Source organism: Haliotis rufescens, unplaced genomic scaffold (assembly GCF_023055435.1).
Source record: "Haliotis rufescens isolate VD_foot unplaced genomic scaffold, xgHalRufe1.0.p SCAF_54, whole genome shotgun sequence".
Classification (NCBI taxonomy): domain Eukaryota; kingdom Metazoa; phylum Mollusca; class Gastropoda; order Lepetellida; family Haliotidae; genus Haliotis; species Haliotis rufescens.
The window spans coordinates 1,967,741-1,987,570 of NW_025964268.1; the positions used below are offsets into that span (position 1 = coordinate 1,967,741).

The 19,830-nt window shown below is 37.5% G+C and overlaps 2 protein-coding genes across 2 annotated transcripts; one reads left to right on the plus strand and one right to left on the minus strand.

Annotated features, from left to right (window-relative positions):
• Window positions 1-304: 304 nt before the first annotated feature.
• LOC124123458 lies at window positions 305-11,078 on the minus strand. The gene is made up of 5 exons (XM_046486656.2): window positions 10,693-11,078; window positions 9,060-9,339; window positions 6,831-7,019; window positions 5,728-6,068; window positions 305-5,016 (listed from the first exon to the last, which is right to left on the minus strand). The coding sequence occupies exons 1-5, from the start codon at window positions 10,794-10,796 to the stop codon at window positions 4,764-4,766; spliced, it is 1,167 nt and encodes a 388-aa protein (XP_046342612.1). The 5' UTR covers window positions 10,797-11,078; the 3' UTR covers window positions 305-4,763.
• Window positions 11,079-11,274: 196 nt separating this feature from the next.
• LOC124123469 (small integral membrane protein 8-like) lies at window positions 11,275-12,265 on the plus strand. Its single transcript, XM_046486670.2, has 2 exons — window positions 11,275-11,443; window positions 11,795-12,265. Exons 1-2 carry the CDS (start codon window positions 11,285-11,287, stop codon window positions 11,948-11,950), a joined length of 315 nt encoding a protein of 104 aa, XP_046342626.1. The 5' UTR covers window positions 11,275-11,284; the 3' UTR covers window positions 11,951-12,265.
• Window positions 12,266-19,830: the final 7,565 nt, after the last annotated feature.

The following is a 19,830-nucleotide window of genomic DNA, read 5'->3' on the forward strand; positions in this document are numbered from 1 at the left end:
TAACAATGATTAAAGGATTCTGCAGAGATTGATGGGAATAACAATGATCTAAATAGTTCTACTATATTAGAACATACATATACACATATTTTGATTAACTCTTGTAAGTTCAGTCACTGATGGACAGAGAAGTTAGAAATGACAACTGGCAATAGTCACTGATAGAGTTTAACACAAACAAAGGTATATTTTAATGATGAAACCTTAATAAATGATTTCAGGTTATTCATGACAGTCAGTCTCCTAAGCCAACAAAAAAACATGTAAAGCCTAAATACACATAAATTCAACCCTAAACATTGCTTAGTAGTTCTGGCAGTGTTTACAGCTTGTTCAGTCTAGATTTATCCATAAGTCTAACAGACTGGTTGCAATACAAGGACTTATACTGGAAATAGTGATTACATCACAAAGCACGACTACCTGTGATTTCATGACTCATCAGCATATGAGAGGAAAGCCCAGAGTCACACAGATTGCAGCATGAGGATTTGGTGGTCAGAATCTGTGACTTGGTTGATAGCGTGCAAAACATGCCATGATTGTTGCTCATAATACCAATCCTGGATTGTCTTGAACATTTACAGAATGCCACCATATAACTGGAATTTTTGCTGAGTGCTGCATTAAATAATAACACACAAACATTGGTGAAACCCACAAGCATGGTACAGGGTGGACAACCCAAGGATCATAATCAGGGTGGATCAGGGATTTAAACCCATGATCTTCTGCAGAGCAATTTGCCCTAGCTTACACCACATGGCCACCAAAAGAGGGCATTCGACTGAGATGTCATGACGCCTGATGATTCCAAATTAGGTCCAACTCAAGACATCTGAAAGCCCAAAGTGATGCACATCTTAAGCCATTTACAATTTAGGGAGCCCCACGAGCATGGGTATGGTGCTGACAAACCTAGAAACATAATGGGAGTGAATCAGGATTCGAACCCATAATCATAGCTTTGTGACTGTGAATTGCGGTGCCTTAGATAACTGGACCACCCGCGCCTCCTCATTGAGTTCTGAAAGGGTCCAGTATTAACAATGACAATCTTTCCTAGATCTATCATACAACTATTTCATACACACACACCAATGACTGTTTAAGATGAACATTAAGTGACATCCTTTTGCTTGTATGAAGACAATGAAAACACTTCACATTTCAAAACAACTGATTATGAAATAATAGCTTGTACCTTGCATAGAACTTTGTCACAGCATAATTAATTCAAAAGGAAAAGTCCACAAATTCTTACTTGAAAAACAATTTCACAAACACAAAACATTTAAATACTATCACAAAGTAAATTATTTAAATATTTTAAATATGTAATAATGAAGCATGGTTCACTCAAAACTTTGCAGCATATAATGGCCTACTCACAAGTAATCCAAAAGTCGTCATCACCTCACATAGGTCAGTTAAAACTGATGACCCTCACACATCGGTCAGACAAACATACACTTCCCTGGTACAGTAAAATGCACCCTAATGGACTCGTCATTTGTTATAGGAGGAGGGGCCAGTGAAAATGGTCTCAGGATTTTTTCCATTTTTTGTTTTGATAATTGAATAAAAGTTATATCAACTAATGTTCAAATAGAACTCTGTCATTCATGATACTGTCCTGAACAATGTGGTTTCACTGTATAAAAAAACACAGGTAGGACAACTGTTATTGTGCTTTGTCTGTGCTTTATTGTTACTTTCCTGCATAATCAACATAAGATCTTTTACTCCAGTATTGTTACTTTCCTTAAAGATCTTTTACTCTGTTATAATACCTGTCTGAATGAAGATCTGACGACTGTCAGGTGAACTTTTTTATCAGCCACTTAAACTTGAGGCATCAGAATTCTTGGTATGATTTCAGATTTCAGATTTCTGTATCTCATGAATGAACTTTAATGTCTAAAATATATAAACTGTGATGTTAAACTGATGATATTTTATTCACCCTGCCTTAATGACAGCCATGGCATCTACCCCCAAATAAGTTGACCATTTGTGTTCTATGTGGGTTGTCGTTTGTACAAGTGGAAATGTCCAACACCTGATTGGTGAACCCACGCATCCTTCCTTTAACTTGGGCAGTCAGAGTTTTCCCTGAGGACATCTCTATGTCAGGACAGGTAAACCTTGAGCAAACACTGACTGTCCAAACTCAGAAATTTGGATAATGGCAGAAGACAAATGCCACCAAGCATTAATATACTCTTGATAGTACACCCTATTGAGTGCAGATGGCCCCAAGAAATAACTGGATGTGTAAAATATTAGCAACAATATATTAGCATGGCTTATTATTGCATTCGGAACTCAATTATATTCATTTTCAATTATACAGAATCAGTCTGCTTGTCTGGATGTTTCACTCACTGGTACCGAGATGCTGATCATCATGCAGGCTAAATAAAACTTTTGCTAAAAAAGAAATTTCCCAATTTAAGGTGGTAAATTAATGAAATCTAATCATTTAGGAAAGCCAACATCTGATTGGTTCAAGATTCCATGCATCCTTCATTTAGAATCGGCGGTCAAACATGATGTTCACTGATTCCACATTCTGTAGGGAGGTCAGACCTTCACACAAAGTGGTATCATGTCAGCACCACGGTCTTCGGGATAGATTAACAAGATTGAACAAAACACAGACAGCACTACCTTGACTAAAGACGGAGATTGTTGCCAGGTTTCACCCCATGGCTTATTTCTGTGTGGAGACACGATGATGATACACAAAGGAAACATTTACCTAAGTCTGAGTCAGTAGCATAACGACTCTTTGGCCCCGTCAATACTGTTTGTGCAAACCTAAAAACATATTCTGAAACACAAACATCATGGAGAAAGTGATGTCTAATAATTTAAAAAATCTAAAAATATCTGTACACACATCATAAACATGAAAAAGCCATTTAAGTATAACTGCAAATACAATTATGTCTGTGCTGTCAGAATTATAACTTCATCCAAATGTCTTTTCATTCCCTCAGTCATAAGTAAACAGTAGATCCGTGAAGATCCAAGTTGAGAATAGTTCTTTAGCAACCTATGCTTGCAGTAAGAGGCGACTAATGGGATCAGCTGGTCAGGCTCGCAGACTTGGTTGATGCATGTCATCGTAACCCAATTGCGTGGATCGATGATCATGATGTCAATCACAGGATTGTCCCGTCCACATTCGGTTATTTACAGACCACCATCATATACCGGTAGCTGGAATATTGCTGAGTGCGGCGTTAAACAACAAAGTAAACACTTAAATTGCTAAACTAGAAACTCAAAACAGTTTTGAACAGTTTAAGAGCCATTGTCAAATTACTATAACACCTATCTTTCACTCAAATGAAAAGAATTTACATGTATTTGTAACATAAACAGCTTCGTCACATGTTCAAAGTACACAATATTGGTTTCATTAACCACAGCAGCTCATAAATAATATGTCCGATCTCATAAGATCCATTGTCAATACTTCACACGCTTGTACACACCTTTGAAAACATGTTGGCTGGGTGGTGTAAGCATGTCACCTAAATGAGGCCATTTATAATCTATGGATGTCAAATAATCCCTACGCCATACATGGACATTCATGATGCCTACCACTGAGGCAATGTGTGGAGTAGAGGCTGCATGGCTGTGGCACTTGTTGCACACGTTTCCATGGGAGGAAGTTGAGTGTTCATTTGTCTGAGGACTACCTGGCTTCCTGTTGGCTGATCCAGGCCTTTGTTTAAACATAGCAACTACAGACTGGTCCTGTGTATCCACGAGTGAGGGTGGAACATTGTGCATATACACTTTATAGGCAACGCAGGGCTTGATTTAATTAAGGAACAGGATTTAACTTGTAGCAGATACATGCTGACATGAAAGCCGACTTGCACCAGACAAAACCAGATTGGAAAACCATAAATTTATCAAAGTTGCAACAAAAGCCGGTTTCAGCCAATGTCAGTAAATTAAGGACATATTGCTGTAAAACATTACTGAAGCATGTGCACATAATCTTTAAGTGTCAACAGATTGATGATGTCAAGCCCAACAAAGCATGGCAAATGCCGCACAACACAAGGATAAGTGGTATATTATGGTACATGAAGCTTAACAGTAATGTGTTCAATTTCAATGTTGTGAGAACTAAGAGTTTGTAATGGTGCATGTTGACAAATATTAGGTTTCATTTTTCAATAACAGGTTGCACTGGTCATGTTTATATAGCTAAATCGAGCCCTGCAAAGCATTAGACTACACTACAAAGAGGCCATATGTATTCAAGGGTGATGGAGGATGAAAGAGCATACAAAACCGTGATGTATAGACGATGTAGTAGGCCTGATACCATTCCTAATATTCGCCCATGGTATGGGTGCAAAATATGCAAAATATGCAAAATATACAAAATATACAAAATGCTAAAAATGTGTTATGCCATTATCATTGATGATATCTGCAGCCAAGTGACCATGTCATGTAATAATGCAGTGTCCAGTCCAACGTTCAGTTTGTTCTGATAGTAGTTTGTACATCTGCTAGGATCAACGACACACTTGAAACAATGTACAGAGAGACCTGATAATCTCACCACCTTCCACAATTACAACTTACAATGCTCTGTTTCTAGACACTGATGGGATGATGAGTAGGAACAAAGCTCTTTCTCCATCTGGACAATTTGAACGATGCAACACCATTCCTTAAGTAATTTGTTCTCAGAACCATTTGGTCTTTCAGGTAACCAATGAGGATTAGTCCAAGTCTATAGCTTGTGGTGATGGGATTTTGTCTGGGGAAGCTGGTTCTTCCTCCGATTCGGATATTGATTCTTCAGCAGGAGACAACAGCTGCAGTATTCTGTCCATCTTGTTGTTCAACCTAGCTTCCATGTCCAACATCTGTTGCTGTACCTGAGTCAGGATCCGTTCTTCAGCTGAATGGATTTGTTTTGACACTTCCTCCAGAACAGCTGGGTCCACGTGGTTCTGTGTTGCTGGGACGTCACTGTAATAGAATAATAAACTGTCCTGATATTGATAGAGTGAGAGGTGGGGTTGAGTGGGGTTGAATGGTGTGTCCAAGATTATTGCACTTATATAGCAATGTGCATGCACATATTGTGTGTGTGGCAACTTGAACTAGTCCAGACTAATGCCAGGATTATATCGCAAACCCACTGAGAAATTGTTTGATAGGCATTACTTAGAAGTTGACGGATGACAAGGTAGACACAATTTTATGAAGTTGTTATCCATAAAATTGTGTCTACCTAACCCACTGAGATACCATGCTGCAGTTTAACATTGATGTCCCACTCAGACACATTATACTGAACTCCTGTTAAAGCTGAGCACCAGGCAGGGTAACAACAAGTACAATCTTCTTGTTTTACATGCACTTGCTGTATGTCGACATAAATATTCGGATGCATTCTTCAATAATGGGTTGCACTTGTGCATGTTTTATATAGCTAATTCAGGCCCTGTTGTGTGAACAATTCAAGTTTTATTTGTACATTAGAGTAATAACAGGGGAAGACATTATTTTTCATTTTGACTAATCCACAAAAATGGTTTGTTAAATTGCCATCTACATAAAAAGTATGTAAAGAATGGTAGTCCACAAAGATAATCACTTGACATTCATGCTCAACAAATCATTCCAAACACCGATCTTTCAACATGATCATTTCACGTTATAAAACAACATAGAAACCTGTTGGTTGGAATTATCCCTGGGTTTGTATTTTCAGTATGCCGCAGTTTCGACACTCTCCCGCAGACTGACTGTAGAAACTTGTACATGTCATCGCTGTGTAAACTGTCTCCGTTCTGACTCATGGACATATGAGTCAACAGATTCCCAGCCAAGTCACTGGGATTGTTTGTACCGTTGTCCCCCATCGGAACAGTGGACGGATTCCTCGGCATGCTGGTGTTCATCTTGGAAAACATGGACAACAGACCAGCCATGCCCGATAATGAGGTTTCTTTGTCAGGCGGCAATGAGCTCTCAGAGATCATGCTTCGAACATTGTCTAGCGCACCCCGCTGATTCTGAAATCAACAGTGCTTATTAATATACAAGTACTTATAAACTACACTACCAAAAGAAATGTGAATGCCATACATGTTGGTTAATATATAAAGAATTACTCATGTTCAAGAGACAATGCACAAACGAACATACTAATGTTGATGTCATACATCCGTGACTCGAGATGCACCATTTTTCTCGTGCAGGATTAGCGTGTATGGCTTGGAAATCATGTGCAGTATATCGTGATAAGAATAAAGTCACTGTATGGTAACCCTTGACTGATTGTTAGTTTTGTCAATAGTTGGTACACATTGGAAACATCTCTTCTTAACGTACATACTTCTCTGTATGTTTCTATGGTCGTGTTTCTTTTGGTGGTGAGTATATATATAAATCATAGGTCCTTTGTCTATGACTGTGCATTAAATAATTGAATTGTTAGCGGTTAGTAAACACAACTTGGCAATGACAGAACATTTCTTTTATTTCGCATCATGTACCTTGATGAAAAGACAATGTTAGAAAAAAAGATGCGCAAACAGGATTCTGCAGTAAAGACTAATAAATATAGTCTTCTATCCCAACAACATGGAAGAAATTATGTGGAATTATCAATGATCAACAATGACATGTTCACTATCATCAAGACTAAGAGTGCATGGTGCACGTGTGAAATGCACAGGGAACAAATTTCATGTGCATCACGCATGGGTGACAGTGTTCTCACAGTTCAGCATAGAGTTCTAGAAAACCTTGTTAACTACAGTGATTAAAATTACATTTTGATACTGTTCCATGGTGTCCAGGAGAGACTTTGCTTTGTCTGAGACTTTATCTCCTAGTTCTTTCACATGATTCCTCAGTTTACCGATGTCCATCTGAGTGGAACTGTCAGGTGGCGCCATCTGGGTAAGCGTTATCTGCAGGCGCTTGATCAGGAATGAGGCTCTGTCTTTCAGTGACAGGAACTGCAATAACAAATCAAATGTCTTTCATTACTTTAGTTTATCTCATGTTCTTCCAGTATAATACTACATGTATAAATTTGGAAGAAATAAGTCAGGAGGCTTTCCGAATATTTGCAAAAGTAAATTCAAACTATTTGCAAATTAATTCAAACTAACATTATAAAGGTCATACACATTAGCACCCCCAGGCACTGCATATAGACTTCCTCCTTACATTATTAGAAATGTGATTACAACCCATCAGAGCCCTCATAAAATTACAGTTATCCAGCGGTAGAAACTAACAGTTTCAGTCCACTAGTCCTGATAACATATAGCAAAACCCCTAAAATGGCAAATTTGTACTAGTCCTTATGATACCTTTACTATTGGGCTGTTTGGCCAGGAGTACAGGACCAGTGCCAATTTCTAACCCTGTTATCCCCTTTTGTTTGGGTACTCGAGTCCTTGAGACCCAAGTCTGACAAATCCTGATCCGTTATCAAATACAGGTACCTGAGTACCCGTCAGAGCCCTAGTCATCAGCATACTGTCCTAGTCTATGTTCTCTGTTTTGCATTACACATTCCTTTTATGTTATCACATTTTATCATACATACCAGAATTTCCACAGCCTCTTTCATTTGTAAAGAAATTTGAAAATTGTGTGTGTGTGTGTGTGTGTGTGTGTGTGTGTGTGTGTGTGTGTGTGTGTGTGTGTGTGTGTGTGTGTGTGTGTGTGTGTGTGTGTGCGTGCGTGCGCACGTGCTTGTACGGACTAATACTGATTTTTTAGTGCTAGCCTACCATGCTGCAGTTTAACATGAATACCCCACTCAGACACAGTACACTACAAGTACCATCTTTTAACGTCTCTTGGTATGACAGGGCTGGTTATCGAACCCTCGAGACACATCATGAACTGATATAGGTTGACAATTTAATCGATTTTACCATTTCTATCCAATACATCTTTTCTGAAAATAACTTTAAGACATTATCAATTTTTTTTTCTCAAGATTTATTAATAAGTGTAATCCTGGTTTGTTTTTTCCTAGTTTCAAACACTGCAAAGTAGTAGACTTGTATTATCACTGACACATCTGCCAGTAATACATCCAGTTTGCTTGTCATTTCATGTACAAGACCTTTCAATGTTGAACTAATATAGTTTGATATACAAGATATATATGCACTAATACTTTTATATAGTGCATATAAGGGGGTAACTGGTGTCTAGTTTGTTTAGGAGGTTTCTATTCATAGTAGTTCTTGGAATACATGTAATAACACCTAATTTCTATGTACGTCTCATTCCATTTTTGTTTTGAACATTCTTAACACAGTCTGTTCCAAAAACATTTCAGTCTACTATTTGTTTGTTTGTTTGTTTGTTGTTTAACGCCGCACTCAGCAATATTCTAGCTATGACGGCGGTCTGTGAATAATCGAGTCTGGACCAGACAATCCAGTGATTGACATCATGAGCATCGATCCTCGCAATTGGAATACGGTGACATGCATCAACCAAGTCAGCGAGCCTGACCACCCGATCCTGTTAGTCGCCTCTTATGACAAGCATGGTCGCCTTTTACAGCAAGCATGGGTTGCTGAAGACCTATTCTGTCCCCGGATCTTCACAGGCCTTCAGTCTACTAGTCTGAACTTGTATTTTGGCATTTTCTTCAGAAAAAACATAAGTCTTAGCATATAAACTAGCATCAGCTGATCTTATAAGACCAGAAGATATTTTACTAGACTCTGACTTCAGACTAGTGACATATCTTACATTTCTTCATATAAAAAATCAAAGATCATTATAAAAGAATGTAAAGATTTCAATAGGGAAGCCAGGTATTTTTCCTATTTTCTTTCACAGCAAATGCAATTACTTCAGGAACTATTTCTTTTTCTAGGTTATTTTTAATTAATTACTTGATCGGTAGGATTAACCATGTTGTCATAGACAGAAGCCATTGTGGCCACTGGAGTCCTATGTTAGTTGCTTTCACTCAGCCCAGCTATTTTGACAAAAGGGATGATAAAATACTTGTAGTTTACCTTAAAGGTAAGGCAGTTTGTTGGTTCTTGTGTAGACAAATATGAGATAAAATAGTGGGTATCATCTTCAGATTTGGGAACTGACTTTCCTCGGATTGTATGCATGTATCCTTCAGTTTGTCCATAGACTTCCATGTTCCGAGATTCACTGACAATCTGGACTCCTGTTATTCCAACATGGTACACAGACTTGCATCGGATTGTCAAGTGACAGTTACTGCTCTCATCATCTGCTACTTTGAACACTTCCAGCTTACTAGGGAAAGAAAAGAATTCAAGCCTGAAACAAAGGAAATGTATCATGTCACGCTTGCTTTCACTGAAAATGCAGAAAAACATACTGAATGACAATGTATCTTTTTCATAATGCTGATGTCTGAAGATTTACACGCATTCTTCTCTTAGGTTTCATGTATACATAGGAACGTGTCAGGGTATGTGTAACTGTAAACATACACATAAACGTCTCTGTGTACTTAAGGTTATCATCAACTGCTAGATTGATATAATTGATCAAACAAGTCTTGGCTGCCACTGTCTAAGAAAAATACTCATGTCCAGAGGATGAGAAAGTGATTAAATTGTGAGGCCCTCCTCCATTTGGACATTAGCATGATAAGTGTAGTGTTGTGTACACTATTAATAGCAAGACATTGTAATTTGGGGGCTGCTTTGGATGACAGACAGAGAGACAAATTCGAACACATCAGACTTCCAAGGGGAGGGAATTATGAAAAAATTTAAAGCTGACATTTGAGTGAAACCAGAGAGTTCACCTAAATGCATGAGAGCACGACCGGTGCCATATGTTCTGAAAAATGCCTTTGAGAAAGAATTAAAGAAGGGATCCTAAAGGAAATTGACAGGTCAGATTGGGCTACGCCAATTGTTATTGTACCAAAAGCAAACAAAGAAATTAGGGTCTGTGGGGACAGCAAGGTCACTGTTAACCCAGTATATGAAGAGAACATATACCCATTACCTGTTGTAGAAAACTTGCTGAGCATGATGTCGGGGGCCAAATGCTTTACAAAGTTAGATTTGACAAATGCGTACAGGTAGGTCTACAGTTAGAGTTGACAGAAGGAAGTAAACTCCTATTCTACTCTACTAGTCATCAACACTCACAAGGGCATGTATGAGTACCTGGGATTGTCTTTTGGAATTTTGACAGCACCTGTTATGTTTCAGCAAGTGATGCATCAGATATTTCAAGGGCTAGACAATGTAGACTCATTGCTAGTCATTAGGGGCTTCAAATTTTACAAAGGGGAAAGGTAGTGTTGTGTACACTATTAATAGTGAGAGGTTTTCCCTAGCTCATGCTAGCACCCACGTTCAGTTGTTACATCACTTTATGATGTCATGTCTGTTGTATGTAGTCTGCCTACTCTGCAGACGGCAAACACCCGCATGAGGATGGGACACATTTAAAGAACTTTAACTGTGTTGACGTAACATGTAGTTAGTCCTTACTGTGGCAGTCAGGATTTCTATGGGTTCATAAGCAAGAACATGACAATCAAGCAGTTATATTGTCTATCTACTCACAATCCAGGCAAATTATACTATAGGCCTACCCAGTATCATGCAATCAACACTTCGCCACAGCCTTTTGAAAATATTCACTTACCCATACATTTTGTCTTTCTCGTCATTTTCTTGAAAGTAATCAATGATGGAGTTAGGATCCCTATCACAATCCCAATCAAACTGGATATCGCAGTATTCTGCCATAGCAAATTATCTTATTCATACAAATGTCTCAAAATAGATCCTGACAAACAAGCACCGCTAAATAATCCGAATGAGAAACCACGTTCACCTATTTACCGTTGACAACTGATGACCGCCAGCCTTAATGATTATAAATTATCTTTGAAATTGTCCGGTTACGATACTATTTAAATACACGACTTTGTTTTTTCACATATGATCATTTTTGTTTCACTTAATGCTACAAACATAGATTGTACAAGAAAATACGCCTCACAAATTGTATACCGGAAGTTAACACCGTTTTCTAACTCCGATTCTAAAGAGCACTGAACTAGGGACGTGTCATTGCTTGCATCTTGTTCAATACAAATACTTTATTTGGTTTTGTAATTGTCATCTAAATATATTATAATTAAAAGATATAAACTAAATGAAAGGTTTCGTATCTTCTTTAACGTATTATTAAAACATTAAATCACTTCTCTTTATCATTTTGTCCTTTTACAATGAGTACTCCCATAGCAGACAAAATGTCGAAAGAAAATGTGCCACCTGAGTCAGATTCAAAAGTTAAAGAATTGTTCAAGATACGCGATCCTGGTGCTCGCAAACTGGATTCAACATCACTATTTCGAACTGTAAACTTTGAGCTTTATGCACGTCCTGTAAGTAAAAGCAATATTTTGATGGAAATTTCAAATCCATTCCATATTTCATCTACAAGTCTATCATCAGCTGATCGCCCTGACCATGTTTATGATTTATTTGACTCCAAACTGATCAATATGGATGAACAAAATAAATATCTCTCATAGTTATATCAAGCTCATTCTATATAACTGATTGACTCCTATATACCACATCACATATCAATCGCTACATAAAAAATAAGCCTTTTTTGACAGCTATCAGATTTATAATTTTAAATTCCAACTTCAAGGTCAATGTACATGATAAGCTATTTGTCATGTTTGTAGATGGATACTTCATTATATTATGTTTTTGTTTTGTCTTAGAACAAGTTTGTGATGTTTACGGGCTTGGCAACATTTCTTACCTGTGTGGGCTACATGTTTTACATGAAGCAAGCTGATGAGAAAAACAACACCTATGCTGCTATGAATCCAGACGGAACATTGTCAACAAGAAAGCGGACGTCCAGATGGGATTGATTGTTTCTGTTGCTTGTTATAAAAGCAAAACAATAATGAACAGTGATGGAACATATTTTTTGTTTCAGTCATGTTGCTGTGGATGCATTTTGCAACTAGCAGTCAGCCAACTTTCTATATGCTGTACATAGTCATGTTATACAAGACATAATTTGAAATGAATGTGTATGGATGTAACTTTTAAGGCTATTCTTTAAAGTCTTTAATGGTTTACAATTAATGAGTAAAACATGAAGGTCCTGTGATGTGTGCTTGTAGATTCTTTTACAATGTTGATAATGTTTGTATATTTCTTAGTAAATGGATGAAATGATACTGGACTGGATCTTGGTTGTTTTTCAATCTTAACACAGAAGAAAAGGAACATTATATACTAATAATTTGTGCCCAGTATTTAGGGGCTTTGGAAAGCTTTGCTCCATATGACTCTGCCGATAATTTGCAGGTTGATATGTGTGCTCCATAGCAGGTGGTGTCAGGTGAGCCAAGTTTGAATGCCCGGTCTAATTATACAATCAAATGTCAGCTTCTGAAACAATTCTGCTAAATTTCTTTACCACCTTGATTTGCAAATTTCAATCTTAGCAAAAGAAAATAGAACACACATATACCTCTATGGATGTAGATTCCATGGATGTATAAAATACCCACAACAGTAAAATAGTGTGGCTTTATGTTTCTGCACTCGGATTCCCCAGTTATATTTTATTAGAGATTTAGAATCATCTATGCTTGTCTAAATGCTTTGCTCTCTTGTACCAAGAATTTATAAATTAAAGATAGGCCTCTTATACTCCATATATTTCCATGTTTTGCCTGGAATTCATGTACAAAGAGTGCAGTCAACAGCAGCAGATCTGGACACATAACCCTTCTGTATGTTTGTTTGTTGTTTAACGCCGCACTCAGCAATATTCCAGCTATATGGGGGCGGCCTGTAAATAATTGAGTCTGGACCAGACAATCCAGTTACTGACATCATGATCATGTATCCACGCAATTGAGATATTGACATGCATCAACCAAGTCAGCGAGCCTGACCACACGATCCCCATAGTCGCCTTATATGGCAAGCATGGGTTGTTGAAGACCTATTCTACCCCAGATCTTCACAGGTGTCAAGTCCTGTGATTCCGGTTTGGAACTTGCTACCAGCAACCCGTGCTTGTCATACGATGTGACTTAAAGGATCAATTGGTCAGGCTTGGTGACTTTGTTGATTGCTCGTCATTGCAGCCTGACAACTTAAGATTGGTTCTTGATATCAATCAGGTCAATTGACAGTACCAGCAAATTTGATTTTAGTCATTCAGAAACCATTCTCCATATCTCAAGAGCTCGCATTTCGGTGAACCTACATATTTCATGTGGGTTTATCGAAATGCTTTGTTTGTTTGTCTGTTGTTTAACACTGCACTCCGCAATATTCCAGCTATATGATTGTGATCTGTAAATAATCAAGTCTGGATCAGACAATCCAGTGATTGATATCATGATCATCCACGCAACTGGTATACGATGAAATGCATCAACCAAGTCAGCGAGACCGACCACCTGATCCCGTTAGTCACCTCTTATGACAAGCAGAGCCGCCTTTCGCGGCAAGCATGGGTTGCTAAAGACCTATTCTAACCCGAATCTTCTTTTGTTATCAAATTTGATGCGAGCCCTAAAGAGACGGATGGATGAGTTCAAACATGTAACCTAGTTACATTTTCATACATGTTAAATTAAAGCGTCTGGATCTCAATGGACAACAGATCGTGGTGTGTTGTTCCTCTTTGACGCAGTTTGTCCAGCATCATCCAAGATGTATGATAGCGACGACAGTGACCAGCAGCACGAGGGAGACGGCAAACTTCAAGTTGGCTAGGTGCTTGTGGGAGAGGAGTGAACATAGATCTGTGGTGCTTGGTCTGACCGCAATCATCTGGCTAACATAACCAGATGGGCAGATGAACCCAATTCTCATGTGGTCCACTACTCTTGAGATACATGCTTTGATTAATATTGCTTAAACATTCATATATTGCTGCCTGTGTTGTGTTACTTCATGTGTCGTCTGCTTTTACAACATGAAATCAATACATAAAGTTTATGGAGGAGACAACTTTTCAGTGAATTATTACAAAGGTGTCATTTTTATTTAAAATATGCTGTATTGTTTGTATTTGAAAAATTGAAATTATCCTCAATGATATTATGTCGTGATGCTTTGTCCATCATTTTTGTCCAAAAATTTTCGATATTTCCTACACAAGGCCCGTCTGAAACTTTGTATGAATTTTCCCAGATATGGTGTTTTTTGCTTTCTGTCTCTTTGCATATTGACCCAAAGTATCTGGGGGGCGGTCGGGTAGCCTAGTGGTTAAAGCATTCACTGGTCACACCGAAGACTCCGGTTCAATTCCCGACATGGGTACAATGTGTGAAGCCCTTTTCCAGTGTCTTCCGCCGTAATATTGCGAAAAAGCGGCGTAAAACCAAAGTCGCTCACTCTGGCTTACTTGTGTTTAATACTTGATAACTATCACTTTATGAGTGCCGACCTCCTCCGTGGTGAAAAAGTGAGTGAGTTTGGTTAAGCCATTTTTAGCAAATATTCCACAGTGTCGGAGACCAGAAGTGGGCTTCACACTTTGTACCCATGTGGGGAATCAAACATGTGCCTTTGACATGATGAACGAACGCTTTAACCTCAAGGCAACCTCTGCCCCATATGTACAAACAGCATTGATAGCAATTGCCCATAATTTGAAAATATTCTTCCACCCTGTATTCTCCTTCTGGATATCTTTTCGCAAGTCATGTTAAACTTGTTAGACGAGAAGGGTTATGAAACTACCTCATTGGCGATCTAGTTGTACAGAGATTAAATGAACGGGTGCCAGGTGACTTGGTTGATTGTTTGTCTTCATGCTGTGGACTCTTGCTCATGCTTTCAATCACTGGTTTGTCTGGTCGAGACTGAATTAAATAACATGTACATTTATGCGTGGAATACTATCTATACACATATATTCACATGTACTCAATTGGCAGTGAAATATGTATGATGTATGTTTGCTTGTTTGTTGGTTTGGTTTGTTTGTTGTGTAACGCCACACAGCTATATTCAGGGTCTGCAAATAATCAATTCTGGACCAGACAATCCTGTGATTGACATCATGAGCGTCAATCTATGCAATTGGGTTACGATGACATGCATCAACCAAGTCAGCGAGCCTGACCACCTGATCCTGTTAGTTCATGAATAGCATGTATTTATATTTTCACTTCTCTGGTAAAGGAGTAGGCTGAGTTTAACTCCTTTTCTTCCGTCTCCCGGTTATACCACTGCATGGCAGCATATTGTGTTGAGACAGTCTCTTATAAAACAATGTCCTTATTTGGTATGGTGATGACAAGCAAGGATCATAATCAGGGCAACTCTTGGGTTTAAACCCACGTTCACAGGATCCTGGCAAGCCTGATTGTCACACTTCTTCAGTGACTTGTAATGCCATCTACTGCTGGACCAGGAGCATAGACTTGGCATTGACAGACCAAGGATCTAAACTGCGGTGAATCAAGCTATGGCTGCAAAGGGAGACAATTCAATGCTTTTTCAATGCTTTTTCATCCAATCCTTCTATACATGACGATGACATGACTGCTGTTTGCCCCCCAATTATTTGATGTTCTGTCAAGGTCCCAGACATTGTATGTTGAGTGAGTGAGTTGGGTTCAATGGTACATCAGTTATATCACAGTGTGTCAGCTGATGCCGGTATGTTCAAACTGACCGATGCTTGTATGTTCATATTGACCGATGCTTGTATGTTCATATTGACTGGTGCGATTTCTTGTATGTTCATATTGAACTGATGCCAGTATGTTCATATTGACTAATGACGGTATGTTCAAATTGAACTGATGCCAGTATGTTCATATTGACTAATGACGGTATGTTCAAATTGACTGATGCTTGTATGTTCATATTGACTGATGTTTGTATGTTCATATTGACTGGTACAAATTCTTGTTTGTTCATATTGACTTATGCCTGCATGTTCATATTGACTGGTACAAATTCTTGTATGTTCGTATTGACTGATGCTTGTATGTTCATATTGACTTATGCTTGTATGTTCACATTAACTGGTGCGAATTCTTGTTTGTTCATATTGACTGATGCCTGCATGTTCATATTGACTGGTACAAATTCTTGTATGTTCGTATTGACTGATGCTTGTATGTTCATATTGACTTATGCTTGTATGTTCACATTAACTGGTGCGAATTCTTGTTTGTTCATATTGACTGATGCCTGTATGTTCATATTGACTTATGCTTGTATGTTCACATTAACTGGTGCGAATTCTTGTTTGTTCATATTGACTGATGCCTGTATGTTCATATTGACTTATGCTTGTATGTTCACATTAACTGGTGTGAATTCTTGTTTGTTCATATTGACTTATGCTTGTATGTTCACATTAACTGGTACAAATTCTTGTTTGTTCATATTGACTGATGCCTGTATGTTCATATTGACTGGTACAAATTCTTGTATGTTCGTATTGACTGATGCTTGTATGTTCATATTGACTTATGCTTGTATGTTCACATTAACTGGTGCGAATTCTTGTTTGTTCATATTGACTGATGCCTGCATGTTCATATTGACTGGTACAAATTCTTGTATGTTCGTATTGACTGATGCTTGTATGTTCATATTGACTTATGCTTGTATGTTCACATTAACTGGTGCGAATTCTTGTTTGTTCATATTGACTGATGCCTGTATGTTCATATTGACTTATGCTTGTATGTTCACATTAACTGGTGCGAATTCTTGTTTGTTCATATTGACTGATGCCTGTATGTTCATATTGACTTATGCTTGTATGTTCACATTAACTGGTGTGAATTCTTGTTTGTTCATATTGACTTATGCTTGTATGTTCACATTAACTGGTACAAATTCTTGTTTGTTCATATTGACTTATGCCTGTATGTTCATATTGACTGGTACAAATTCTTGTATGTTCGTATTGACTGATGCTTGTATGTTCATATTGACTTATGCTTGTATGTTCACATTAACTGGTGCGAATTCTTGTTTGTTCATATTGACTGATGCCTGCATGTTCATATTGACTGGTACAAATTCTTGTATGTTCGTATTGACTGATGCTTGTTTGTTCATATTGACTGATGCCTGCATGTTCATATTGACTGGTACAAATTCTTGTATGTTCGTATTGACTGATGCTTGTATGTTCATATTGACTTATGCTTGTATGTTCACATTAACTGGTGCGAATTCTTGTTTGTTCATATTGACTGATGCCTGTATGTTCATATTGACTTATGCTTGTATGTTCACATTAACTGGTGCGAATTCTTGTTTGTTCATATTGACTGATGCCTGTATGTTCATATTGACTTATGCTTGTATGTTCACATTAACTGGTGTGAATTCTTGTTTGTTCATATTGACTTATGCTTGTATGTTCACATTAACTGGTACAAATTCTTGTTTGTTCATATTGACTGATGCCTGTATGTTCATATTGACTGGTACAAATTCTTGTATGTTCGTATTGACTGATGCTTGTATGTTCATATTGACTTATGCTTGTATGTTCACATTAACTGGTGCGAATTCTTGTTTGTTCATATTGACTGATGCCTGCATGTTCATATTGACTGGTACAAATTCTTGTATGTTCGTATTGACTGATGCTTGTATGTTCATATTGACTTATGCTTGTATGTTCACATTAACTGGTGCGAATTCTTGTTTGTTCATATTGACTGATGCCTGTATGTTCATATTGACTTATGCTTGTATGTTCACATTAACTGGTGCGAATTCTTGTTTGTTCATATTGACTGATGCCTGTATGTTCATATTGACTTATGCTTGTATGTTCACATTAACTGGTGTGAATTCTTGTTTGTTCATATTGACTTATGCTTGTATGTTCACATTAACTGGTACAAATTCTTGTTTGTTCATATTGACTTATGCCTGTATGTTCATATTGACTGGTACAAATTCTTGTATGTTCGTATTGACTGATGCTTGTATGTTCATATTGACTTATGCTTGTATGTTCACATTAACTGGTGCGAATTCTTGTTTGTTCATATTGACTGATGCCTGCATGTTCATATTGACTGGTACAAATTCTTGTATGTTCGTATTGACTGATGCTTGTATGTTCATATTGACTTATGCTTGTATGTTCACATTAACTGGTGCGAATTCTTGTTTGTTCATATTGACTGATGCCTGTATGTTCATATTGACTTATGCTTGTATGTTCACATTAACTGGTGCGAATTCTTGTTTGTTCATATTGACTGATGCCTGTATGTTCATATTGACTTATGCTTGTATGTTCACATTAACTGGTGTGAATTCTTGTTTGTTCATATTGACTTATGCTTGTATGTTCACATTAACTGGTACAAATTCTTGTTTGTTCATATTGACTTATGCTTGTATGTTCATATTGACTGGTACAAATTCTTGTTTGTTCATATTGACTGATGCCTGCATGTTCATATTGACTGGTACAAATTCTTGTATGTTCGTATTGACTGATGCTTGTATGTTCATATTGACTTATGCTTGTATGTTCACATTAACTGGTGCGAATTCTTGTTTGTTCATATTGACTGATGCCTGCATGTTCATATTGACTGGTACAAATTCTTGTATGTTCGTATTGACTGATGCTTGTATGTTCATATTGACTTATGCTTGTATGTTCACATTAACTGGTGCGAATTCTTGTTTGTTCATATTGACTGATGCCTGTATGTTCATATTGACTTATGCTTGTATGTTCACATTAACTGGTGCGAATTCTTGTTTGTTCATATTGACTGATGCCTGTATGTTCATATTGACTTATGCTTGTATGTTCACATTAACTGGTGTGAATTCTTGTTTGTTCATATTGACTTATGCTTGTATGTTCACATTAACTGGTACAAATTCTTGTTTGTTCATATTGACTGATGCCTGCATGTTCATATTGACTGGTACAAATTCTTGTATGTTCGTATTGACTGATGCTTGTATGTTCATATTGACTTATGCTTGTATGTTCACATTAACTGGTGCGAATTCTTGTTTGTTCATATTGACTGATGCCTGCATGTTCATATTGACTGGTACAAATTCTTGTATGTTCGTATTGACTGATGCTTGTATGTTCATATTGACTTATGCTTGTATGTTCACATTAACTGGTGCGAATTCTTGTTTGTTCATATTGACTGATGCCTGTATGTTCATATTGACTTATGCTTGTATGTTCACATTAACTGGTGCGAATTCTTGTTTGTTCATATTGACTGATGCCTGCATGTTCATATTGACTGATGCCTGGATGTTCATATTAACTGGTACAAATTCTTGTTTGTTCATATTGACTGATGCCTGCATGTTCATATTGACCAATTGCTGTATGTTCACACTGACTTGTGTGTTAGACATTGTATGATCATGTTTACTGATGTGCCAGATATTTTATTACCCACAGGGTAAGAAATAATTTTTAAAAATCTGGACAGCATTGTTGACGTCATTTGGATCTTTTTGTGATGTAAGGTTGGAAAATGTCACACAAGAAAAGATATCCTAGCTGAAGATTGTTGACATCATTGAACAAGTGTTATTTTCTAACATGCCGACCCTGACCATTGCAATTTTTTTTAAAAGGGGAGATGAAAGGGATTAAGAAATAATGGGTAATACAGAAATTATTACACTCGCATGTGTGGCATACTGATTTTACCAAACAAGTGTCAGAATTACTGTATTTTCCGAGGGTTATACACAAATTCACAAGTTTTGTCAAATCAATAATTTCTATGTT

Coding starts and splice junctions, on each gene's coding strand:
- LOC124123469 (XM_046486670.2), top strand. CDS start 11,285: ATGAGTACTCCCATAGCAGACAAAATGTCGAAAGAAAATGTGCCACCT. Junction 11,444..11,794: donor TTGAGCTTTATGCACGTCCT/GTAAGTAAAAGC, acceptor GTTTTGTCTTAG/AACAAGTTTGTGATGTTTAC.
- LOC124123458 (XM_046486656.2), bottom strand. CDS start 10,796: ATGGCAGAATACTGCGATATCCAGTTTGATTGGGATTGTGATAGGGAT. Junction 7,020..9,059: donor CAAACTGCCTTACCTTTAAG/GTAAACTACAAG, acceptor TTGTTATTGCAG/TTCCTGTCACTGAAAGACAG. Junction 6,069..6,830: donor CCATGGAACAGTATCAAAAT/GTAATTTTAATC, acceptor TGTTGATTTCAG/AATCAGCGGGGTGCGCTAGA.